Source organism: Schistocerca cancellata, chromosome 2 (assembly GCF_023864275.1).
Source record: "Schistocerca cancellata isolate TAMUIC-IGC-003103 chromosome 2, iqSchCanc2.1, whole genome shotgun sequence".
Classification (NCBI taxonomy): Eukaryota; Metazoa; Arthropoda; class Insecta; order Orthoptera; family Acrididae; genus Schistocerca; species Schistocerca cancellata.
The window spans coordinates 763,307,797-763,335,498 of record NC_064627.1 but is presented as its reverse complement, the minus strand read 5'-3'; the positions used below and the strand labels follow the sequence as shown (position 1 = coordinate 763,335,498).

Below are 27,702 nucleotides of genomic sequence, written 5' to 3'. Positions count from 1 at the left end.
CCCGTCCCAGCATGACATCATCAACAGTGGCAGTCGCTTCCCATATCCTCTCCTAGAGCTCTGCTATATCACATGGTAGAAGCGCTACATACACCAGATCTATAATGTGTCCCCACAGAAAAAAGTCACATGGAGTGAGATGTGATGATCGGGGAGGCCATTTCATGAAACAGCTGTCTCCTTCTGTAGCATGGCTGATCCATCGATGCAGCAGCTCCGTGTTCAAGTACCCACGAACTTCATGATGAAAATGGGGTGGAGACCCATCCTGCTGAAAGATGAACAGAGAGTCCGATTGCATTTGAGGCATCAGCCACTGCTGCAACATGTCCAAGTAGGAATATCCAGTGACAGTGTTCTCGTCGAAGAAGAGACGTGACAAGGCATAAAAAACATTTACCTTTGGGGAATCACGCTCAAATTCAATGCATTCGTGTGGATGCAATTATGCCTGTTTACTTTCCCATTAGTGTGAAAGGTAGCTTCGTCACTAAAAATTAAGCGATCAACAATGCCATCCCCATCCCCATTCAATTGTTGCAACTGCGAAGAAAACTCAAAACGCTTGTCTTTGTCATCGTCGCTTAGCTTCTGCACTAGCTCCATTTTGAACGGTTTCATAGACAGCTTCTGTCACAGGACTTTCCACACTGTCATTGGAGCTATTTTGAGTTCACGGGACACACGATGCACCGATTTCTTTGAAGACCTTATGAATGTCTCTCGTACGCGCTCGACATTAACTTCACTCACACTGGGACGTCTGCTTCTCTTTGCCGGGCACAAGCAACCCGTTGTAATGAATTCGTTGTGCCAGTGATAAATGGCCTTTCTTGTTGGTGGCTTATTACCGTATTTGGTTCTAAACATCTGCTGAACAGCTGTAGCACACTTGTTTTTGTCGAACTCCAACACCCAGAAAGCTTGCTCTGCACCTGAACTTGCCATGTTTGTGACTAGCGCTGACTAACCACAAATTACCAAACTACGCTATGGCGGTATACATGGGGAAAAAAAAAAAACTTTCAGGGTTTCTGTACAATGTTTGGTTCTTGTGCAATAAATAACTGAAAGTGTTCCCGGACTTTATGTACACCCTGTATTTTATGATGATATATTATTTAAAGGAGGATTTATTTTTATAACTGTGGATTTTCTAAATTGGTTCATTTAGTAAATTATTCAAGAAAGCTATTAAGTTGTGACTGGTGAAAGGTAAAATTTGCAGGATTTCACAGTTTAACACTAATATTGGATTGACTATGATGTGTATCAGCCGATCAGACGACAGTACGTTCGCATGAATTTTGTGGGCTAAAGAATTGCTTTGTGAAGGCTAAGGAGTCAGTGCAGAGCTCATCCATCATCAGATGCGGATACAAGTAGCTCTGGATAGGTGTGATAATTTTGCAGAATAATGATTAAAACATGAGTGTGGAATGCCGCAAAATGGATGCGAATGTATGAGAAAAACAAACACATGAAATTCCAGTTTTAATATGTAAACTGTGCCTTTTCAATAACTAAAGTCCCTGCAGCACATTATACAAGCTGTGACCGCAAGGTGAACATTTGTAGTGATGAAACTGTGCAATATTTGAGCGAGCATTCTGTCATAGATAACCCATTTTGTACTCCTTTCTGGTATTACATTTGGGTTGATACCATAAGCTGGCTATTACAAATGTCTATGATTGCATGTGAGTGTTAAAATTAGAACTCAAGATTAGGACAAGCTTAGCAGTGTTTTTGTATCAATAAGAGCTAATATATTGAACTTTTCACTCATAAACTATCTTTCAATTAATCACTCAGTTAACCTGATACTAAAAAACAATTGTTGCACCCACTAGATTCATATAATACCACTAGTTCTGCAACAGCCTTTCCAGTAGAAGAACATCATTCATTTTTAACAGGGAAGACATGTAGACCGGACAGCAGAAGAAGAAATTTGCCACTAAGTGAATGGACACTTTCTTACGCTGAGCAAAATTAATCATGCCATTACATGTAATCATGACTTGCACCTAGCACTTCAGTCTGAATCTGAGGGTTTGGATGACACCTGCGTTGGCTTGCAGGTGTCATCCACAGCCAGCGTGAATAACGTGTTCATGGTGCACATCAATGGGCACCCTCCTGAAGTGGTCTGCCATTGCTCCATCAGTTTCTCGGCCACACATGGGCAACGCGGCTCCGTCTCTCACTACCTCTGCAGTGCCCGATCTTGCAGTTGAGGATGCCGAGGCTTTACCGGTGCATTCACAGGTGTTGCCACAGGTGCTTCCTCTACTGACATTGGCACCGCCTTCCCTGCCATCCCCCTGCTAGCACCACCTATGTTGCCTCCAAACACCATGGCTACCCAGCCCGTGGTCCCCATCGAGTGTCCAGTTTTGACACGTCCTCTTACTATGACCAGCTGGGATCCTCTGCCTGCTCTCTGGGAGGGGGAGGAAGACCGAGTCTGTGCTCTTGCCATTCCACCACTATGCACTTGTTTGCACAGACCAAGACATGTTCATGTCCAGGATGATTACATTCTGACACCAAAGACATGTCAACCCCCAGAGCATCACAGAAGTGCCCAGCATCCATGCACTCCCCCCCCCCCCCCCCCCAAGGACCAAGGCGGGAAGAGTGTAGTAACCCACACAATATTACAACTCCGCCATTATGGCCATGGCACACACAACATTCCAGGCACTTCCATCTGAGGCTGTCAACTGTACACAGCACCTCAGTCACCTGCAGCAGGAAGCCAGTAGCATCTAGTGGGCAAATACTGTTTGTACTGTCTTATACCAGCTTCAGCCTGACTCAAATAAAGGTTGTGTTTGAAGTTAGAACCCTTATCTTAGAATCTGCATTTCCCTCAAACATTTTGAGCCTGAAGATTACTTTATAAAAAAGGTTTTTTTAAAGCTGATTTTCTGTTTTTGTGCTTCTTTGCAGATCTGAGGATGGTTGCATTGACAACTGAAAGTAGTCTAGTCATCAAATTTTAATTTTCATATATGTACATAATGTAGGTAATTGAAAGATTTTTGAAAAAAGATTTTTTACATTTAAAAAAATTACATGAGATCATTTTCTGTCAGGCATTATTAATTCTATCTTTTTTTGCAATAAATCATTTTTGTTATTGAAGTCTTGTTATTTAATTGCTACAACTCATAGTGTGTTCACTTATGTTGACCCTACCAATTACAAACACTATTTTATTAGACCTAGTACCAGAATTATCGTCAATTACTTAAATTATTATTGTAATCTTATCCATTTCTTATCAATGTTGTATGTTATTTATTTTTTCTAAACAAAGCATTTCTGAGGTAAGCTATATAAAACACTGCGGGATGCGAAGCAGTGATAAGACATGGAAGTCATACTTGGGCAAATGGCATTCAACTTCCCTCCCACATTAAATGGACGAGATATTAAATACTAAACTTCATTTTGTTGCCTAAAAGCATGAAAATTGTGTAACACATGAAAGTAGATTCAACTAGCAACCAAATGCAATTTACAAAGATGAATGCAATGAAGGTTTTCAAGAAAATGAAAACCCTGTACACCATAGTGGGTTCAGAATTAAATCTGTCACAAGGTGGAAGAATTATCTTGAACATGGAAACATTAGTGTGGAAGGCGAAACAAGAAAAGGAGACTATACATTGCAGATTATAAGACAATGATTAGTAATAAGGATGAATAACAAGCCATGGAAAGAGTAAAATGAAAAGTAAAACATGCTCAGACAAAGGTATCATTTGTTTAACAAGTAATACTAAAATTATAGAGTGCCATTGCTGAGAAAGGCATTGTTTCTTTAACATGTCATAGCAAAATTCTAGAATGCCATTGCCAGCACAGGTTTTTTTTTTTTTTTTGGTCTTACAAATTCTATGTGTGGGGAAAAAGAAGAAACTAAAACAATAGACTAATTATGTTACTTATTGGAACAAGAGAGTACATATCTCTTGTTGACCAGGTTAGTAAACTGCACACAATGTCTAACAATACCAGTCATTCTCTGCAACTGCACTCACATTTCTGCAATTTATTTTACGAATATAACTACAAATGTGAAGTTACTTTACGGTGAATCTATGTCACAAGACCAACCAACACTGTTCAGCCTCTGAGTAAATTGGCATTAACTTATTTGTCAATCTCTCTCTCTCTCTCTCTCTCACACACACACACACACACACACACACAACACACACACACACACACAACACACACACACACACACACAACACACACACACACACACACACTTACCATAGGATGACTGTATGCCGAACTCATGAGACCAACACACATTGTCTTTGTTGTATGCCCCCAAATAAATTCTCCAATGTCTTTCAATGGATTATACTTCAGTACTATCAGGCCAGCAAGTTTCTCCTCCTCTTTGAGGCTCAAAGGAGACTCTAGATAACAAAAAATAACATCATGACAAAGATATAGAATTATCTATAAACATTTTTCCACACATTACCTGTAAAACCAAATTTATCTGAGATGGCATTACAAATTAGTTTCATACTTCATCCTGTTACATCTGTTATCTACTCTTTCTTTCTTAATTTCTCCACTCCATTTTTTTTATCAGACCATTTCTCTCAATTAAAAGAGTCCTCTGATCACCTTTCATGCTTTTATGTCTCCTTGGTGGTCTGTTCTATCTTGTGACCCTACCTTCTTAGTCGGTGCGGGTCTTCCACCTCCTTGGAAGCTTTCCTTACCTTGATATTTTTGGACTTCATTATGTCACTCCAGTCTTTCCCAACATCTTCTGTCTTCCCCATCCTGCTACCCTATTCGCTCCAGTCAGGCTGCATCATAGTTCAGAAGGTCAGTGGGTAGGTGGCAGACAACAAACCTAGTTTAAGCCTTAATCAGTCCTAGAATTTTTCTGTCACATACATTGCTTCTTTCATCTTTGGAAATTATTTTTATAAGTGAAAAATGCCAATTTGCACCACCATGGTTCACAGTCTTTGTTAAAATACAAATGTCTCTGTAGCTGGATAGATAAGCCTGTTCACAGATCAAAGGAAGGCAACGACACACACCAAGATTAATAAAGCATTATGGTGTTCAAACCAGCCTTTGTATTGACGATTTGCCTTTTGTTTCTTTTTTACTGAAATTAGAAAGTGTAGTATCATATTGTAAACAATTGTTTGGTTCTGAAGTTAATTCTGACTGTTAATTCATTGACATCAGCTGTATTAGATAGAGATCTACTACCCAATAGTGACATACGAAAATTTGTGGTGGATCGGTACTTGAACCGGAATTTCCCACTTATTGCGAGGAGTTGCCTTAATGACTATCCATGCATGCTCTTGGGCTCAACCTAAACTTCTACATGTCATCGTTTCTACATCATGTGTGTAAGTATTACAAGCCTAGGTCGGCACACGATGATGATAACACTGGTCTTGATTCAACATTGTCTCATCCTCCATGCTGCGGGAATACGAGTAATGCTATGAGCATTAGGTGATGAATTTAGTCAACTACGGTATAAGGATGTAGACAGTGTGACAGACAGAAGTTTGGGTCAGTCCGGGGAATGTATACGGATAGCCAAAATGATCAAGGTGACCACCCACAATAAGCAGGAAATCCATGTTCAAGTCCTGATCCAGCACAAATTTTCTTGTGTAAATATTCCTACATAACTAATACAGCTGATGTCATGGAATTTGCAGTCAGCAAATTAATTTCAAAATGTTTTGTACTGTTGTGGATTAATGATAGTGTCTGTTCCTTCAGATATGCACATAATTATTTTGTTGTTATGGTCAGTCATCTACTTCAATGACATTTTAACGAAATGCAACATAGGGCTCTCCAAATTGCAACTTACCCTACGTTGTGTTACTCCATGTTACAGTTTTTAAGTTGACATTTAGATATTGACAGTTTTAATATTTTAATCTCTTTCTTTTATGTTAGCTTTCACAGCTACTAAGAATTTCTTCAAGTTTAAGGCTGTAATTCCACCATGGCATTAGCAGTATTCATTTGGCTTTTAAGTCATTACCATAAGATGGAGCATATAATGCATTAAATAAATCTTCAAATAAGATGGAACCACAGACCACACTAAGAGTTAGCAAGTGCAACACAGAAATAAGAAATGGTTCTGCATATATTCACTGCTAGGACAGAATGATCTTAACAACACAATTTTTCATAGTTAAACTGGAATGTCAAATAATACTGAACATCAGTATAATGTTACATGTGGTTTACAAAACAATTGCAATCTTTTTCTGTCATTCTGCACTCATCCAACATTTTTCACTGAGGAATTCAACGTAAGTTTCCATACTTCATTGTATTATTATTCCTCTTTTTGAATCCACATTAATCCTATTGGCTGTTATCATTAGAAATTCATTTAATGTCAGATGTGCCTAATAATACCTTATGTTTAACACAATCAAAGACTTACCTAAATATTTCAGTTTCAATGCATCCTTTAGGCCTCTAACTGCACAAATGCTTTCCTCCAACATTGTAGCTGTCTCTTTAACAAGGAAAGTACGTATTAACTGTTCTCCGCAACCAGATGATGACACTGCTACAGCATCAATATCACCTCTTGCATCCTGAGCCCAACAACCAAATCCAGGGATACCTGCCTAAAAATAGCCATTGAAAAGCATGCAATCAAGATCTCAATCATCACCACTAATTAGTGTTTATTATTTCCTCGCAACCTATTTTAACTCAAAGCAGAAATAAAAACAACAATCCATCTATTGTCAACAATCTATGAATAAGATGTGACTAGATCATATTTCTTGCTGAAATCTACAGTTCCGAAACAGAGAAAGGAAAATGATGCATATATAGCCAGAAAATAGTGTAATAGTAAAGGCTGAATAGTTCCTACTACTATTGAAAGTTGTACTAGTCAAATGACATACAGTTGCAATGGTAGGAAAGATATGAAACTGTTTACATGTTAAATTGTCAGGTGAAAAAGTTTCACCTACAACAATTCAGATAATTTGATAGAAAGTGAACTTAAAAGAATAATCATTTGTAAGCCAAGTCATGCTGTACAGGATTACCAGGATGAATGTACACTATTCCGGGACTGATAATACAAGTTGCTGTGAACAGAAAGCTTGACTAACACAGTCTTCTCTGTCCAGCTGTCCAAATTTATGTGTTTGAATGTAAATGCTAACATACGAACACGGAAAAAGCAAACTGGGCATTCTACAGTTCAGAGAATTGAATTCCAGCTTCCTGAATTACAGGAAGAGAACACAGAGGCAAGAGAAACTTAAAGGGATGAGGTACAAAACCTAACAAAGCTGGAAGTGGAAACAGTGATAAATAAACTCAAAAATAACTACACACCCAGTGAAGATAGGATCATGTCAGAACTAATAAAATCAGGGAGGAAATCTCTATGAAGTGAAATATTTAAACTAATAAAGAACATATGGGTAAATGAAAGCATGCCAGAGGAGTGGAATACTGGAATAATATGCCCAATATATAAGAAAGGAGAAAAGCTCAAATGTGAAAACTATAGAAGCATAACCCTACCGAATACAGTATATAAGATTTTCTCTGGAGTGCTGAACGAAAGAATAAAGAAGTGCGCTGAAAAGATACTCAGAGAATACCAATGTGGATTCTGACCAAACAGAGGTACATCTGACCAGTTGTTTGTTGTTAGACAAATAATGGAAAAATTTTATGAATATGATATAGATCTCCACTTCCTGTTCATTGACTTTAAACAAGCTTTTGATAGTATTAATAGACCAGCACTGTACAAAAGGCTGAAAGAATTGAGCATCTGTGATAAACTGATAAGGTCAATGGAGCTAACAATAAAGGATACAAAAGCAAAAGTGAATAACAGAATGACCAGGCAGTTTGACTTTGAGGGTGGCGTGAAACAAGATGATGGCCTCTCTGCAGTCCTGTTTATCTTAGCACTGCACAGTATCATACAAAAAGTAGGTAAAAAAGGAATAATAATAATGAAGTTCAGCCAGATATGTACATATGCAGACGATATTGCCATCGTGACAAGGAATCTAACATCATTTAAAGAAATGTATGGACAAATGGAAGCAGAAGGAACAAGATTGGACTTACTGTACATGAAAGAAAGACAAAATATATGGTTATGTCCAATACTGAAGCTAGACGAACATCACAGGACCTGAAGATCTCTGATAAAAGCTTCAAAGGTGTTAGATGCTTCCATTATTTAGATGTCTTCCAAACCAATGATAGTATGTGATAATGTATAAGAGAAAGGATACAAGCAGGAAACAAAGCCTATTATCCAAACCTTAAGATGCTCAAGAACTCTCTAATCACAAGAACAACTAAACTGAGAGTACACTATTCCCTTGTGCGACCTGTTGCCACATATGGTTCAGAAACATGGACAATGACAGAAGCAGATGGTAAGAGCCTAAGGACATTTGAAAGGAAAATCTTACAAAAAATCTATTGGCCTGAGAGAGAGGCAGAAGGTTGGAGAGTGAGATACAATCGTGAAATACAAGAGTTTATACAAGGGAAAGATATAGTGAAATTTATCAAATCTCAAAGAATAGTTTGGTTAGGACATATAGAGAAGATGACAGAAGACAGGATGCCCAAACAAATAATGAATGCCAGACTGTAATCCACTAGAAGGAAGGGCAGACCACGGGCTAGATGGATGGCCAACGTGCCGGCTGACCTTGCCAAGATGGGGATCTGTGGAAGGAAGAAAAAAGCTGAGAACAGAGAGATATGGAGGACGATTGCTGAGGAGGCCAAGCCCCAACAAGGGCTGTAGTACTGAAGAAGAAGAAGAAGAAGAAGAAGAAGAAGAAGAAAAGTGCTCTGAATTGTGTAGGTACATTAGAATGGGTAGACTGAAGTTAAATACAATGGGGATTATTTAAATGCAATGGCAGGAAGATCAGGATTTCTGGTCAGGTGATTATAGGGTTATAAACATTAATTCAAACAAGAATAATGCAGGAGTAAGTTCAATAATTAACAGGAAAATATTAATGTGGATAAACTACTGTGAACAGTACAGTGAAATGACTGCACAAAAACGTAAGTTCCAGCAGGAAACCTTGGATAACATGTGAGATACTAAATTTAACAGAAGAAAGGAGAAATATATAAATACAGGAAACATAAGCACATGAATAGGAATAAGGGCACCTAAAAAATAAATCTGAAAAAGTGCAAATGGCAAAGCATGGAAGGTCAGAAAAGAAATGCATGGCTGTAGAAGCATGCGCAATTATAGGAAATATAGATACCACATATAAGACAGCTGAAGATGCACAAACACCAGTGCTCTTATGCCAAGCCAGAACTAAGGAAACCAGGAAAGAGTGAAAGGCAGAAGGAATATATAGAAGGCCTATATGAAGAAAACAAACATTAAGATAATAATACAGAAAGGAAACAGGAAGTAGATAAGGATGAGATGGGAGATACAATGTTGTGAGAAGGATTTGATGGTGCACTGAAAGACCTAAGTCAACAAAGGTACCTGAAGTTGACAACTTTCCTGCTGAATTGCCAAGATCCTTGGGAGAACATAACATGACAAAATTATTTCTCCTGGTATACACATAGTTTGGGTTCCAGAGAGACCTAGGAATTGCGAGACAACATTGAGACTACAGATTACCCTAGAAAATTGGTTTTAAAAAAAAGGCAAACACAGCATTTTTAGTTTTAAAGAAAGCTTCTGACAATGTTGACTGGACTATATACTCTCTTTAATTTTGAAGATAGCACGGATACAATACTGGGAGCAAAAGATTATCTACAACTTGAACAACAACCAGTCTGTAGTTATAAGAGTTGAAGGAAAGGAGTGCAATAAATGAGAAGGGAGAGAGGCAAGATTGTAGCCTATACAAAAAGTTATTCAATTTGTAAGTTGAGTAGGCAGGAAAGGAAACCAAAGAGAAAGTTCTAAAAAGAATAGAAGTTTAAGAAGAAGAAATATAAAGTTTGAGGTTTGCTGATTATACGAGGGTTGGAACTTAAATAGTGGCAACTATTTATTCCCAACCGATATGGAGCGGTCTACTTCCTGTCGAATCTTTGGAACAGTTCTGAAATGAATGCCACAAAGTGGTTCTGTCATCTTTGGAATCAAATCAAGCATCACGACGGGTTCTGCATGACTTGACGGAAATGCAGAAATGGATGCTTAATGACGCTGCTCAGACACACTTGGAGTGTTATGAGCGCAAAGGAGAGGCTTTTATGCTGTATCGTAACATTGGATGAGACATGGACCACATCATACAAGCCACAACTGAAATGCCAATCCAACTGAATGGCGTCATTATGGGTAGCCGCGAAAGTCGAAAGTACATCAGAGCCCCAGTATGGTGAAAGTTATGGTGATTCTCGTGTAAGACTGTGATGGTGTTATCCTAATGCATTACATTCCTCCACAGCAGACTGTCAATGCACAGTATTACTGTTCATTTTTGGAGCATGACCTGTGACCAGCTTTGCGAAAGAAGCGGTGACACTTTCTGTGCAACCCACCCATCATTTTGAATAACAAGGTGCGGGTGCATACAGCGCAAGTTGTGGCTGCTCTGTTCAGTTGATGGGACTGGGAAGTACTGTACCATCCACAATACTCCCCGGACTTAAAGTCCTTGTGACTTTTGACTTGATTCCGAAGATGAAGGAACCAGTTCGTGGCATTTGCTTCAGAACTGTTCCAGAGATCCGACAGGCAGTAGACCCCTCCATTTGCACCATCAACAGAACAGGCTGTGCTAACGGTATACTATGCCTTCCACATTGCTGGCAACGGGTTCTACACAATGCTGGTGACTACTCTGAAGGACAGTAACAGGTGCAAACATGTAATTCTTTTGTATCAGTTGTGAATAAATAGTTGCCACTATTTAAGTTCCAACCCTCATATTTTAATACTGCCAGAGACGGCAAAGAATTTGGAACAGCAGTTGTAAGGAATTAATGGTGTCTTGAATTTCAAGTTTATAAGATGAAAATCAACAAAAGTGAAATGAAGGTGATGGGATGTAGTCAAACCAAATTAAGTGATGCTGAGGGAATTAAATTAGAAAATCAGATACTAAAAGTGGTAGACGAGCTTTGTTTTTTGGGCAGTAAAATAACTGATGATGGCTGAAGTACAGAGGATATGAAATACAGACTAGCAATAACAAGAAAAGGCTTTCTGGAAGAAAAAAAAAAAAAAAAGAAAAAAAGGAAAAAAAGAGCTTTGAGTGTCAGGAAGTCTTTGACCAGAGGTATTTGTCTAGAGTGTAGCATCGTGCAAGAAACGAAAAGTGGGCAATAAACAGTTCAGACAAGAAGAGAATAGAAGTTTGTTGAAATGCAGTGGTACAGAAGAATGCTGAAGATTTGCTGGGTAAACTGAAGAGGTAAGCGGGTTCAAATGGATGTAGGTTGCCATAAGTACCTACAGACAGAGAAGCTGACACAAGATAGACCAACACAAAGAGCCACATCAAACCAAACTTCAGATTGAAGACCACATGTTTCTGCATGATACTGATAACTTATATAATGTTATTGGATAGATAAAAATCTACTCACCAAGCAGCGGCAGAAAATGCACATAAAAGAAAGTTACAATTAGGTAAGCTTTTGGAGCCAGTGGCTCCTTCTTCTTGCAGAAAGATTGGATAAAAGCTAATTGCATTGTATGTAACAGGGGTAGGAAGGGGGGATGGTGAAAAATAGACAGATCAGAAAATAGAATGAAGAATGGAGTGGATACTGTGAAGAGATGCTGAGATGGGAGAAATTAATGTACATTAAGGCCAGGTGGGTGGCAAGAACCCAGGACATGTTGTAGTGTTAGTGCCCACCTGCAAAGTTCTGAGAAATTGGTATCTGGGACAAGAACCCAGATGGCACCAAGGTCTTGGCTGACTTGTTGTGGAGCATGCTCTGCAACAGAATACTGTGTGTTGCCCGTGTACACCCTCTGCCTATGCCCATTCATTCTAACTGATAATCTGGTGGTAGGCGTGGCAGATGCAAGAAATCGAACAGTGTTTACAGAACAGCTGATATATGATGTATCACTTCATAGGTGGCTCTCCCTTTGATGGTATATATTTTCCAGCTACAGGACTAGTGTAGGTGGTGGTGGGAGGGTACATATGGCAAGTCTTGCAGCAGGAACGGTTACAGGGGTAGGAGCCATAGGGTAGTAAGATGGGCGCGGAAGGAGATTGGGAAGGCAACGAAAAGCAATTCTAGGTGTGGTGGGCAAAATCTCAGACAGAATGGATATCATTTCAGGGCATGATTTTAAGAAGTCATGGCCTTGTTAAAGTAGCTGATTAATACGTTCCTGACCAGGATAACACTGAGTGACTAGTGGTGTGTTCTGAACTTGTTTTTTGGAGGGATCAGTAGTACCAGAATTGGATGTGATGGCCTGGGAAATCTGCTTTTGAACTAGGCTGGTGGGGTAATCATGTCTAGTGAAGACAAAGGTGAGAATGGTGTTGTATTGCTGTAAAGAGTACGCATCCAAACAAATATGTTCACGTCGAATGTGAAGGCTGTACGGGAGGGAATATTTGACATGGAAAGCATGACAACTATCATAATGCAAGTACTGTTGTTTGTTAGTAAGTTTAATGTGAACAGAACTGTGTAGCTGGCCTTTGGTGAGGACGAGATCAACATCCAGGAAGGTGGCATGGGATTTTGAATAGGACCATGTGAAACTTAATTTGGAGAAGGTATTCACAGATTCTAAGAATATTAATAGGTCAGCCTCACCACGAGTCCATATGGTAAAGATGTCATGAATGTATCTAAAACCAAACGAGGGGCTGAAGACTTATGGATACCAGGAAAGCCCCAATTACATTATATTGTCAAAAATAGATTGTTTTTGCTGTGATAAATTATCTAAACATTTGCTACCACATTTTTTCTTCAACCTTTCCGTAGTTCTCAGTCAGAAATTCCATTGCTTTCTATCAGAGATGCTTGCAGATCTGCTACTGTATTAAGCTGTAATTGTATTTCTTATCTGGTCCACAAAAACTTAACTATTCCCACTAACATCCAGCACTTCAATCCTGTGATACAGCCATGTTTTCTCACTAAAAACACATCCAAAATTGTCCTTTCCTTACAACTGTTATTACTATGTGCTTCAGCCCCCATCCCATACAATTGTGTTCCCTGCCAGTTCTCTAGAGCTAATAGTTTACACATTGCAGGGAATGGAAAATGAGAGACTATTTAAAATAGTGTTTTAACCATACAAAATCAATGTATATTTTTTAGTAATGAGAGTCTATACCACATATAAGCACAGTAGAACTATGTTAAGGGATAAATTATGTTTCGGGGTGTAACAGGGTGGAAAGGCAGGGGTAGAGGTTAAAAGTGTGAGGAAAGGTAGGTCACTGGATTGTGGTCATACAAAATGAAGAGCAAGCAGAAAGTTCCCCATTCTCTCTACCTCACTATGTCCCAGAAAGCTACGCAGGGTATTTCATGAAGTTATACCGACCTGCAGCTCCCCTTATGAGTCACTAGCAAAGCAGTGTGCATACATGCTCGGGGGTGCTCACTTTTCACAAACTGAGTTAACACTACATGGGATACAAATATGAATTACTAATAATACTCCAGGTTGGAATATCAACAATATGTAGAGATGATACACTGAGTTGAAGACAGGCACAACGAAAACACACTTACACATTAGCTTTCATCCAAAGCCTTCTTCAGAAAAGGAAAATCAAACAAGCAAGCATACCTCACACACACATAACTGTCAACTCCAGCAAATCAGATCATAATGTCTTTTCGTTGTGCCTGTCTGCAACTAAACGTGTCATCTCTATGGTGAGTAGCAATCTACATTTCCTTTTATTGTTGTTGCTAATAATACTAATGCAAGAAATACACATGGACGGAATCTACGTAAATCTCTGTGCACTGTTCTACAATCCCAGAGGGATATTGATTCTTAGTCATCCTGTATGGCAGCTGTAGTGATCTTCCAGGAGAAGAAATTTGCCCCAGTTTACGGACAGACTATTCCTCCGCAGCATTTCCTGTTTATTTGTCTCGTGTGTGGACAAATTAACTTCACTATGCTCATGTCTATACAGTGATTTTCAGTTTTTAATCCTTAACTGGTATCATACATCTGTGAGATAGTTGTCGACCTTCCTGATAGTCATCATCTACCCGTCTGGGATCGTTTCACCTATTTTCCTCCATGTATGTTTCAGGTGGAGTGCTGGCTTGTTGCTGTGAATGTGGGGTGCCATTGTAACTATGGTAAAGCTGCCGCAATGTCTGACAGACGTATGATGTCAGTTGTGTGATTATTTTTCGACAGGCATGTTTATCAACATTTTGTGTTTATTGCGATAATTAGGATGTAATACATCATAGTTATTATGTACAGTGTCTTGTGTAAGGGATGTTCAAAAAGAAACAAGCCGGAAGCATAACTGCAGAAAGCAGTACCTGTATGTTAGAAGTATTGACCCTGGCTGTTGAGACACTTGTCCCACTGCAACACAAGGCAATGAATAGCTGTCTCATAAAATTCCTGGGGCTGTGATGTTAACCAGTTCCGCATATACAGCTGGACGTCATCATCCGAGATGAATCGTTTGCCCCCTCCGTGCAAGGGGGGACCAAAAATGGCGTAATCACAGGGAGAGAGGTCCAAACTGTAAGGAAGGTGGCCGAGAACCTCCCATTTGAATTTCTGCAGGAGTGCCATGACTATGTTGTCCATATGAGGCTTTGCATTGCCATGGAGCAGAATGACCCCATGGGTGAGATTGCCTGAATGTTTTGATCTGATCACTTGGCGAAGAGTGGTTAAGGTTTGTGAGTAATGCTGGGCATTCACTGTTGTCCCATGCTGCAGGAAGTGAATAAGAAGGGGGCCATTTTGGTCAAAGAAGAATATCAGCATAACCTTTCTGATTCACCTTGGACGATGACGTTCAGCTGTACATGTGGAACTGGTTAACATTGCAGCCCCGGGAATTTTGAGAGACAACCATTCACCACTTTGTGTCACAGTGGGACAAGTGTCTCAACAGCCAGGGTCAATACTTCTAACATACAGGTACTGGTTTCTGTAATTATGCCTTTGGTTCGCTTCTTTTTGAACACCCCTTATAATTAATTTGCACAATACAGAATCTCTTCCAAATCCTCACCATTCAGAACAGCCTGAACATTCTGGTTATCCTCAATCAGTTCTGAGAGTAACTGAACCATACATGAGAATGTATTTGGAAGAAATGATGAATGACGTTTTTGATGAGAGTGATACTTATCCAGATATGAGGCAGAAAGTGATGATGACACAAATTTAATGCGGGAAGCGCATGATGATGATGATGATGATGATGATGATGATTATGATGGAACTTGGAACATAATGAACAGGTGAATATGATCTAAAGAGAAAATTCATATCATTGCGGTAGGGGAAAGTGCTACAAATGGAGGAAAACTAACATTTTGCTGTAGATTACTGGTCTGCAACTTAGGGCTAATGCCTTTGGTAAGAATCCAGATGCTGAAAAAGTATGGGGTCTGCATTTTCCTCAAGAGGTTATAAATGAGATTCAACCATGATCAAACAATAAAATCAGTAAAATGAAAGTACCACCATGTCTTGTGTGTGATATTTCATTTTCTTGAGCTGAAAGCTCAAGAGTTCTCCAAATCTGGCAACAAATTCACAGACAAAATTTTCTCAGTGAATGGAAGAGGACGTTAACATTTTTCACAGTACTATGAGAACAGGTTTTTGTTCGTATTGAGAATTCTTAGATTTGGGAACCAAGACAACAGGGATGAAATGAAAATGTATAAAATATGACTTCCACAGTGTCAAACATTTTTAACACATTTACTGTGAAGTCAGAAGTGTTACTTCCTAGGCTACACTAATTGTAATGATGAAATGCTTGTGTCTTTCAATAGATGATGTTGATTTTGGAAGTAGGTGCCCAGAAAACCAGCAAAGTATGCATTAAATACTGTGTGTAAGACAGGCACCAGGACGCAGACTTATATAACGCCTACATTGTGACCTCTAGAACTACGAAAGCTAACATTAAAATGTGAACTTGTTCTTGAAATTTTTGAGAAATTTTGTTTCCATTTCTTAATTGTGTATGAGAGACAGGCATAGCATATATTAATAGCTAAAAGTGTTATTTTTAAACTTTTGAAAACATATGATAGTCCACATTTTTGTAACATCACATGTATTGTCTGTATTTTCTTCTTGATTATTAATATTTTGCAGTGGTTTCACTTTCATATGTATGAAAATGCATGTTGTAACTAGTTGAGAACAATAAACAACCAATAAGTAAAAAGAATGTTGTCTAATTCAATTGTAAACTTCAGGAGTCTGACAGACATCATATTACCAACTACGTTACAAAATTGTACGATACCAGTTAAGGGTTAGGTATTTATTTACAGCTGTTAATTGAGCTATTACGTACAAAAAAGTGAATGGCTGGAGTTGTCAACTGTTTACAACACTGAAGAGCTTGCCCCAAGTGTAACATGCTGTCAACATGTATTCGACAATATAGATTTCATTGTCTCCGCTATCAATGGCTAAAATATTTTATGCAGCTGCATGGTATCACATGCATCACCCCAGCCTCAGATCTCCACCATCTGAAGAGGTCCAGAGGCTTAAATTGGCTTCGTCTGTAACGGAATAGGTCATTGATATGTTATGGGACTTCAGATATTTCAACACAAGTCAAGCAATGCATTACAGCAGATTATTGTTGTAGGCTTAAACATAATCAGTCCTATTCCATCAGATACACTGACACCCACCTTACAGGATATACTGTAAATGCATGGTAAGTGGCTCCATTAAGTGCAGCTCGCTCTACAATTTCTGGTAATTCCTAAATGGACAAAATTTGTGCAGCCTACCAGTACACAATTAATGGTGAGAAAATGAGTAAGTTTCTGATCATTCATAATGCATCACAAAATTGACTACAACACAGTTACATGGATTTAAAATTCACTGGCAACAACAGACAGCAACAAGATGCCACATCTACCAATCCAATACCCTCCACACCAACACTACGCAGGTCACTGACAACATCGCACTCACAAATTAAGCACTTCTCAGCCACTGTTTATAGAAATGTATTTTACATAAAAGGTCAATGGAAAACTGCAAATAAGTACTTAACAAATAAAAATACATAAGGGATAGAACAAGATGCTAATGTCAAGTTCGATGTATTCTATAGTAAATCTGTGTTAATATCTGAAAGCTGCTTTCCAAAAATTATCCTGAAGATCAATCAAAAAACAGGTAAGCCATGGCTAACAAAGGGAATTAAAATCTCAGTTAAGAGCAAAAGGGAAATTCATATAAAGGCCAGAATAAGGCAAGATCTGACATTATCTGCATGCCACAAAAAATACTGTAGAATTTCAAGATAAGTCATCAAAATGTCCAGAAGCATGCACATCCTAATTGAAATAAATAATACAGATAATAAGATTCAAACTATATACAATACTGTCAAATGGGACAAAGGAAAGCTACTTAATGTACAAGACACCATAACAATTAAATTAAATGACAATTATGACTGATAATTCACAAGTTGCAGATACTTTTAACAACCACTTTCTAAATGTGGCAGCAAATATATGTCATTCGAAAAAACCTGAAGCAACCAGAAGTAGGACCAACATCCTTCAATGAAATAAATAGAACTCTAGAAAGCAAGAGCTCATATGGTGCTGAACAGAATTCTGGGTTGATGAGTAGTGTCCTTAATTATATCTGCTGTGCATCACTAGCACAAGGAATTTTTCCAGACAAGTTAAAATATGCAATTGTTAAACCTCATCATAAGAAAGGTGACAAGAGAGACTTACACAATTATCACCTAATTTTCTTACTGACATCTTTTTGCAAAATATCCAAAAATGTAATATAGTCAAGAGCAGTCTCACACTTCAGAGTCAACAATTTACTTAGTACATCACAGTTTTGATTCCAAAAGGTTGCTGGACTGAGAATGCAAGTTTTTACAAATCTTAAATTATAAAATACTGCCAGCTGGAATTTCCTGTGATCTTTTCAACGTGTTTGATTAGGTCATGTTACTTTCCTAGAAAAACTCAAGTTTTGTGGGGAATGTAAAAGGTTGTGCTGAATAATTCAAACAATGCTGGAAGGATAGAAAATTTTAATGACTGGGGAGTAACCACAAAGGGAGTCCTGTTCAATTTTGGGCCCACTCCTATTGCTTATGCATGTGAATGACTTTCCACTTAACAATCAACATGCAGAATTGGTGCTTTTGCAGGGGATGCTAGTACTATAATAAATCCCATAAAGCAACGGGAGAGATGGTGAATGATATTTTCCAAAGAATTATAAAGTGATTCTCAGAAAATGGACTCTCCCTAAATTTTGAAAAAACACACTATATTCAGTTCTGTACAACAAATGGAGTCATATATAACAACTGATGTAGCACAAAAGCAAGAGTCAGTAAACAGGGTAGAATGCTATAAATATTTGGGTGTACATATTAATGGAAACTTGAACTGGAAGAAAAATATTACTGAGCTTCTCAAATAATTACTTTCAGCTACTTTTGTTCTTCGTATAATTGCTAATCTTGGAAACAGAAGTATCATTTTTCTGACATATTTTGCATATTTCCACTCAATAATGTCTTACAGAATATTTTTCTGGGATAACACACCACTTAATAAGCAAGCATTGATTGCACAAAAGTGATCAGTAAGAATAATATGTGGTGTTCACCCACAGATGTAATGTAGGCACCTCTTCAAGGAGCTAGGCATTTTAACTATGCCACAATACAGATATTCGCTAATGAAATTCTTCATTAATAATCCATCACAATTTGAAGAGAACAGTGATGTCCATACCTACAACACCAGAGGGAAAAATGACTTATTACCCAGTATTAATGTTGCCAGTGGCTCAGAAAGGAGTTCAATATGTACCAACAAAAATTTTTGATTATTTGCCCAATAATATAAAGTGTCTGACAGGTAGCACAGCATGTTTTAAATCTAATTCAAAATCATTTCTCCTGGACAATTTTCCTTCTATTCCATCAATTTCTTCTTAAAAACTGGTAGCCAGGAAAAACAACAACAACAACTTGTTTTAAGCATAGTTGCCTGAGTAGGACTAAAACAATAATGTGTTCATAATGTTGACACTAATCACATACACATATCCTGTAAATTGACTCGTTCCACATCATTTCGATAAAAGAATCGTTCAAATGATTTAAGGAACATGTAACTAACTCCACTATATTAACCCAAGCTCAGTGAAGTTATTTCATCTACTTACACAAGAGAATGGCAAAGTACATGGTGGTGAGAAACAGACTGTCTATACACTGAAAAGGGAACAGTGCTCATGGTGGTGAAGTTGTCTTTCCTTGAAGAATGCTACGACTGTCATAAAGTATGATTAACAATCAATTTCCCTTATAGCAGTGTGCAGAGATTTACATAGAATCTGTACATATGCTTTTCTTGCATTTGTATTAATAGCAACTCATATCTATATTCACTGAAGTAATAAAACACTAAGCGGAAAGTTAACAACCTCACCATGGGAGCTGGGCTGCAGAGGTGTTGGAATAACTTTGTGAAATGCTCTGGAGCCGCTTTTTGTGATCTAGTGTGGTGGAGAGAATGGTAAACTGTCTGCGCACTCTTCATTTTGGAGACCTATATTACCACAATCTGTTGACTTACCTTCCCTCACACTTCTGATCCCCACCCCTGCCTTTTCATCTTGTTACACTCCCAGAACACAATTCATCCCTTAAGACAGCTCTGTTGCACTTATATATTGTACGCACATTTAATATTTGTTCTTAACTCACTTCATTTAACTATTTTTAATAACTGAGATTTTTCCATCCCCTCCAACACAGAACTATTAATTGTAGAGAAAAAAATGAATACGGCCTTTTATTGTATGAAATTTAATGTAATTTAATTTTGTACTGGGAAATGTTTTTGCTAGAAGCTGCAGTTTCCAGAATATTCAAGAAAAACCTAAGAAAGTCTTTTTTACGTGTGCCTCTCCCCATCCCCATGCTCACATAAGTCAGGATTTTTAGTATGTTGTTCATGACACTCAGTACAACAGTACAAAAATTTGAAAACACTTGACTGTTTCCCCCAGGACACAGGGCTATATTTGTGACAAAAGATGTTGGCCTTGTTAGTTGCCATAACATCCTGAAACATTGTAACACTTCAAGTCTCTTGTTTTGAGGTGTACAACTGTGATTTTCAATCACAATGTTACTTCCAGAAAAATAGCTGCTGCTATGCGGTGTCCTGAAATGCAAGACAATGGGTTAGCTTAAAACCAAAACTTATATCCACAAGAATATTACCCCTGTATAGTAAAGTGGGTTGTCTAACATTCCAATTAATAGCCAAGTGGCAGCAAAACACGCACATTAAAGAAGGTTGTAATTAGGCAAGCTTTCAGAGCCAGTGGCTCCTCCTTCAGGCACAAGGGTTGAAAGGAAAGGAAGAGGAGTGGAGGAAAAGGGCTGAAGAGGTCTAGGAAAAGGGGTAGATTTTGGGAAAGTCACCCGGAACCACTGGTCAGGGAAGAGTTACTGCATGGGAACCTGTGCGGTATGTCTCCCCTGACTCGTGGTTCTGGGTGACTTTTCTGAAATCTCCTTTTCCTAGAACTCTCCAGTCTTTTTCTTTAACCCCTCTCCCTTTCCCTTCAAGCTTTCTGCCTGAACAAGAAGTCATTGGCTTCAAAAGCTTGCCTAATTACAATCTTCTTTTATGTTTGTGTTCTGCTGCCACGTGATGAGTAGATTTTTTACCTATCCAATTAAATTATTTTGTCAAAAATTGATTGTTTTCATTGTTATATTTTCCAATTAAAAGTTCTTACAGACCTGTCCAACCCGACCCTTGGTTTTGAGCATGATACCTCCACTTGAACACGCTGCAGCAACATGGCCTTGAAAATCTACACACACTGCTCCAACAGTATCTAAACGAGCAGGTTCCCATTCAGCTCCAGTATCCTGAAAAAAAAAAGAATCTGGTCTTTGGTACCTACGTGACACATTACATATTAAAATCTGATGAGTATTTTTCTGAAGACCTAACTCCAATGACAAAGCATTAAGCAACTTTAATGTTGTTTACCTCCATCTGATCTTCTGGAGCAATTGTTACTCTTCTCTTGTATTTATTATACCTTCTCTGTTGTTCCGCTGTAACAAAAGGCAATACTAACTTCTCTAAATGTTCTCAGTGCTCAAAGTATATTACAATACAGTCAATAAGCCAATCATAGTACTGCAAACTCAATAACCATGTAAAGGTTACTCTCACACATATAATACCCAACATGTCAATATTTATCACACATACATTATTCTTGGCCATACATAACTTGTACAATACCTGTGACAAGAGCTTCTGGAGGCACAAGCTCAACACCCACTTTTGCAGCATGGGCACGGGCACTATCTCCAACGAGCATACTGGAAAGGATTGAAGCCTAAACTTCAGCACAGATAAGCAGCTTATGTTTTACATGATGAAAATGAATCTGTGGTTATCAAGCAATTACAAAGCAGCAAAGCATTATTGGGTCTTTATTTGTAAAACCAACAAATAAAAAGATACATTTGAACCAACATGCTATAGAATTTTGCAGCTTGTCTTTTTATTCTGTACACTACAGTAAGGTAAAATCCAAAATTAAAGATTTTTTTTTCAAATTTCATTTCTTGAATTATTGATTTCCTTTTCCAAAATTGAGTGATTTTTGTCATGTTTTGAATCCTTAAAATGGTCATATCTCAAGAACTATTGGATCTACTGACCAGAAATTTATGTTTTTCCCACAATTTCTCGTAAGCTTTAAAAACATTTGCTACTTCAGTACCATCACAAAAATTATACATTTTCCGAAATCATACTTGCTTTTAAACTGATGAAATTTTAAAATTGGAAACATTTTAATGCTAAAAAATTGCACATCAGTCATACTTTATTTGTTAATGTGTGTGCCTAATTTCACAATGAAATAAATTTTATTTGACTGCAATTTTCATTGTCAGCTGTGTCGCAACTGCAAAAAGTTTGCAGGCCAATTCATAAAACTAAAGTTAAAATGTAATTATTGCTAACTAATTGCGCACACTTTGGTTTATCATATTAAAATGTAGTAAACCATGCCAAATAACAATTTAACATAAATAATGTAAAGGATCTTATGTCTTTTTCATTTATATAGGAGTTTATGTTTGTAGAACAATGGAAAATATATGTTATCAGTATATGATTAAACAAAACCATTCATATCTATTGATGCAGTAGAGATGAATTGTTGAGATAAAATTAGCAGAGCACTGGAGTGGGAAAGGGGAGCAGGTTACTGCACACACGTACAACTCATTAAGCACAAGGTGGTGACGAGGTGGAAGAAAAGCAATGGTGTCATGATTTAAATGCTCAATCATACAATGAAACACTGAGAGGGACATGTTGAAATATGGCACATACCAAGCACTGTCACTGTGCTTGTCATATAACGTTTTACTGAATGATTAAACAGTGGGAAATTCAGGTTAGAATATCAAAAATGTATGGAAAAGGTAATAGTGCTACTTACCGTAAGGATGACACATTAAGTTGCAGACAGGCACAATTAAAACTTTAGCTTTCAGCCACAGCCTTTATATATATATATATATATATATATATATATATATATATATATATATATATATATATATAAAAACACACACACACACACACACACACACACACACACACACACACACAAAGCACATGAGCACACCTCATGCAAACATGACAGGCATTTCCAGACACTTTGACAACAATGCCTTCTAGTCCGAGCTGCCAGAGATAGTGGTCATGTGTGCATGAGGTGTACTTGCTTGTTTGAATGAATGTGTGTGTGTGTTTCACTTGAAGGTTGGGTCAGAAGCTAAGGTGTAAGTGTCCTTCAATTGTGCCTGTCTGAAACTTAATGGCATCTTTACTGCATGTAGCGATCTATCTTTTTCTTACATTACTGGGCAATCAAGCATTTCAGATTATGACACCATCACACTTCTGCCACATTGTCACTTGAGGACATTCATATAGGATGGCTTAATAAATTATGGTTTTCTTATCATTCTTATCTGCTATGGAAGCATGACACAATTCAAATACTATCTCTCTTCCAATTATCTGACTAGGTTAAAGAAAAATATTTCATCAGTCACAAATGATGAACAAGCAGCAGAAATAAAGAAGCTCAGCAGAACGATTCTGCAAGGCAGCAGTAACAGAGGCTTGGAAGCATCATGTATTTATTCCTATAAGCAAAGTTAAACCAATGTTGTTTCCCATTTTAAGGATTTTGATGCTCATAAAATTCAAGTGGATACTGATGCAGATGAAATGCTTTTGAACAGATGTAGGATTTCTTGCTTGCGCTTATGACAACAAATGGTGGATGACTTCTGTGCTATCAAGAGATGTGAAAGAAATAGTAAACCTTTTATTTGTGCAACTTTGTGTACAAGCTCCTTCTTTTTCATATCCAAGAATTATAGATAAATGGACTGTTCCAGAAAAAAAATCATACATTTTAAACTAAGCCCCAGTACTGCCTCTGGAAGAACACATGAACTATCGGCTGAATAGATGTGAAAGGCTTATCAGAATGTACTGGAAAAAATGTGTTTTTATATTAGTAATATGCCATTATTACTTGAGAGAACAAGGCTATGTCATTTAAAAGAAGACTGCAATATATAATCTTAGATTGTAATAATATTGTGTTTGGATGACCATAATGTTTTTCTTGCTAAAGATCACTAGAAAATTTCACATTGCAGAGCATTCAAACAAAAACATTCAGTAACAGCAACACCAATGTTTAATTGATAATATTAATGTATGTGTAAAATAAAAGTACAGTTAAGTAAATAATTCATATGCTTTATAGAGCATCTGTTGTTATGGTCTGTGTTAAAAGTGTTTGCACTGTTAAAAATGGGGAAAGTCAAATCTGAATTTAAATATAAATCTAATAAATTGTCACCAAATAAAAAATGATAATGATTTGATGACTTTATTTCATTTTTGACATTTTTAAGTCTTTCCTTGCAACTTGGTTGTAAGTCTAAAGTCCTATAGACTGCACCCAGTATCCAGTGTTTACCAGTACAATAAAATTTATTTTAATATGTTCCCACTATTAAGATGATGAGACTTACCAAACAAAAGCGCTGGCAGGTCGATAGACACACAAACATACATACAAAATTCAAGCTTTCGCAACAAACCGTTGCTTCATCAGAAAAGAGGGAAGGAGAGGGAAAGACGAAAGGATGTGGGTTTTAAGGGAGAGGGTAAGGAGTCATTCCAATCCCGGGAGCGGAAAGACTTACCTTATGGGGAAAAAAGGATAGGTATACACTCGCACACACACACATATCCATCCGCACATACACCGACACAAGCAGACATTTGTAAAGGCAAAGAATTTGGGCAGAGATGTCAGTGGAGGCGGAAGTAAAGAGGCAAAGATGTTGTTGAAAGACAGGTGCCTGACGAGGCAACCATTGGTTGCGAAAGCTAGATTTTGTGTGTATGTTTGTGTTTGTCTGTGTGTCTATCGACCTGCCAGCGCTTTTGTTTGGTAAGTCTCATCATCTTTCTTTTTAAATACATCTATATATATATATATATATATATATATATATATACACACACACACACACACACACACACACACACACACACACACAATTTTGGAAACTTTAAAAATTAATAACTCAAAAATGAAAGGGATAAGAAACCTTAATTTAGAATTTTTCATGTAGATAACAATGAATATCAATGTACAAAAAGTTATCAGAATCTGAGATGTCAAGAATCAGACCATAGAGTGATTTCACACTGGATGACAACTGTGTAAATACCAACAAAATGCATCAGGCCAAATACATCATTAAAATTTATGAAAAAAAAAAACCTAGACAATAGTAAAATATGGAAAGAACTGTAACAGTTCATTTTGAAACTGAACATAGCAAATTTCTGAATATGACATTTGGTAATGTAGACACAAAGCCACCAGTGGCAGATAGCATCTTGATTCTGGACATTGTACAGGTATACAAGTATGGTAACTGCTGCAGTTATGACACAATTCAAGAACAATCAGACACATTATTGCTGAAATTTGATTTCTAAGGAAGTGTTTGTCTGAATTTAAAACGAGGTATGTTGATTTAGGAAATAAATTGTTGACCGTCACTGCTGAAAGACATCAACATCAGATAAGGAGAGCTTGCTCTTGTTTGAGGTGGCAAAGAGAGATCAGATAAACATCTATGATTTGTTTGTAATGAATGTAGGTGATACTGCCAAAAGCCATGAATTATGATGCAAACAACAAGGAGCTGTGAAACTATACCCACAACATAAAATTTGTGTCATACTAAAAAAGAGAAGATGTGTCTAGTCAGAAAACAAAACTTGCCAATACCGAAATTACTGCCAGGAAAGAACCCACACTTGAAAGATTAAAATTGTTAACCATCACCATCTTGCAGTATGGTATGAAAATGTATGGACTCAGAGTGGCAGGATCATAACAGAGGGCAATAAATTAGTAATAAACATCCCTCACCTCAAACACATGAAATGAAATTCTGCAAATAAAGAAGAATTGCACTACTGTTTTTGTTCATTGTATATTTGTATGTTTCTTTTACTATTGTATTTCTCTATATTATTATTCTGTAAGTATTAGTTGTGTATGTACAAGGTAATCAAAAAGTCTGCTTTGTTCAGTACCGCATGCACGAACTCCTTCTACTATAAGTGACGCTACTTTGCATAGCAAATTGACACTGATTTCATTAATTCCCATTGTTATTTTAATTTTTAGTTCCACCAATATGAGCAGCCTGTCTATAAAGACTCTTACTTTAAGATGGTCCAACTGAATTCTGGAGACTTTCAATTGGTAGAACATGGGGGAGGAAGGGGGATGGCATATTCCTTTAGGGATGATTCAAATCACAAACAGATTCACTTAAGAAATGAGTTGTTTCATTAGAGCCCTCTGTTCTAAGACACAATTTAACTTATCACACTCCAATTTTCTGACAGTGCAATGTGTTTTCACAAAAGGCAGGTGCCTTTCTGGTTGACAAAGTTCTTGTGTTTAAACTATTCATGTGTCCACTGACAGAAACCACTTCAATTCAGTGAAAGAAACATGGTCCTGTTCTGCAGTTCCACGAATATCAACAAATGACTGAAACCAGCATGCTAAATATTCTTTCTTTTCAGATGATACTTCTGCCCTAATTGAAAATGAAAATTCTGACAATATACCACAGTGTGTCATGAATACGTTAAATAACTCGGAAATGTGGTTTAATCTAAATGGCTTAAATAATGCCACTCGTATGGACATCAGGAATCTACTTTGAATCTGTTATTAGATATAGCATAGTTTTTGGGAAAACTTGGGAAACATTACACAAATTTTAAAGTGACAAAAAAGAATCATTTGTAACATGTGCACCACATAGCCGAGGGCATCATGCAGACCATTATTTAAAGACCTAAAAATAATAACTGTCCCCTCCTTGTACACCTTTGAGGTGATTCTCTTTTTTTTTTTTAAGGAAAAAATTGAACACTCATAAAAAAATTAAACACTCATACAACACAAGACATAAAGAAAACTTTATTTTCACCTCACATTGCTTAAAATTGTTTGTTCAGACTCCTCTGTATATAGCCATGAAAATTAACAACAGAATAAATGGGTGCAACATAATGAACATGAAGCTAAATATTTCAAAAAGCAAGTTGCACGATTTTCTAATTGAAAGACCTACTACTCAGTGGAAGATTTCATGAAGGATGAAGTTATACTTTGAGCTGGGTTCATAAAATCAAACAAAACTTTATGCTAGTTATAGTGGATGTAAATTATAAAATAGTATTAGAAAGAACCGGGTATAAATTCCTCCGTAAGTAATATTGTAAGTTTGTCAAATTTTAAATAAGTAAACCCTTCACCAAGTAATACTGTAAGCACGACAACATTTCAAATACTGAATTGTAACCTTGACGTATCTCTTGCACATCAGTACATATCTCTCAAACATCTGTATTTTATTACATGAATAAAACAAACTTCACATTCCACCAGCATGACAATGTAACTTGTCAAAGCAGCAAATGTGAGGCAATGGTTTGTGGACAATAACATTCCTGAAATGGAGTGGCTTGCCTTGAGTCCTGACCTGAAACCCATGGAACAACTTTAGGACAAGTTAGAATGACAACTTCGCTCCAAACACCAGTATCCAACATCATTACTTTCTCTGATTTCAGCTGTTGCGGACAAATTGGCTGCCATTCCTTCACAGACATTCAGACACTTACTGAAAATGTCCACAGCAGATTTCAAGTAATCATAAAGGATATGGTAGATACGGGTCAACAGAAGCGTCCGATTCCACCCATCTGCTTTAA

General features: G+C 37.4%; 1 protein-coding gene across 2 annotated transcripts in view; it reads right to left on the bottom strand.

Moving 5' to 3' along the window:
- Nucleotides 1–27,702, bottom strand: part of LOC126162591 (threonine aspartase 1) — a 49,457-nt gene that overhangs the window by 9,747 nt on the left and 12,008 nt on the right. For both annotated transcript variants that reach the window (XM_049919193.1, XM_049919192.1), the window contains 5 exons: nt 21,577–21,656; nt 21,316–21,383; nt 21,060–21,191; nt 6,485–6,674; nt 4,294–4,445 (listed from right to left, as the gene is read on the bottom strand). In XM_049919193.1, the coding sequence (XP_049775150.1) occupies nt 4,294–4,445; nt 6,485–6,674; nt 21,060–21,191; nt 21,316–21,383; nt 21,577–21,656 (622 nt within the window). The remainder of the gene's footprint in view (nt 1–4,293; nt 4,446–6,484; nt 6,675–21,059; nt 21,192–21,315; nt 21,384–21,576; nt 21,657–27,702) is intronic.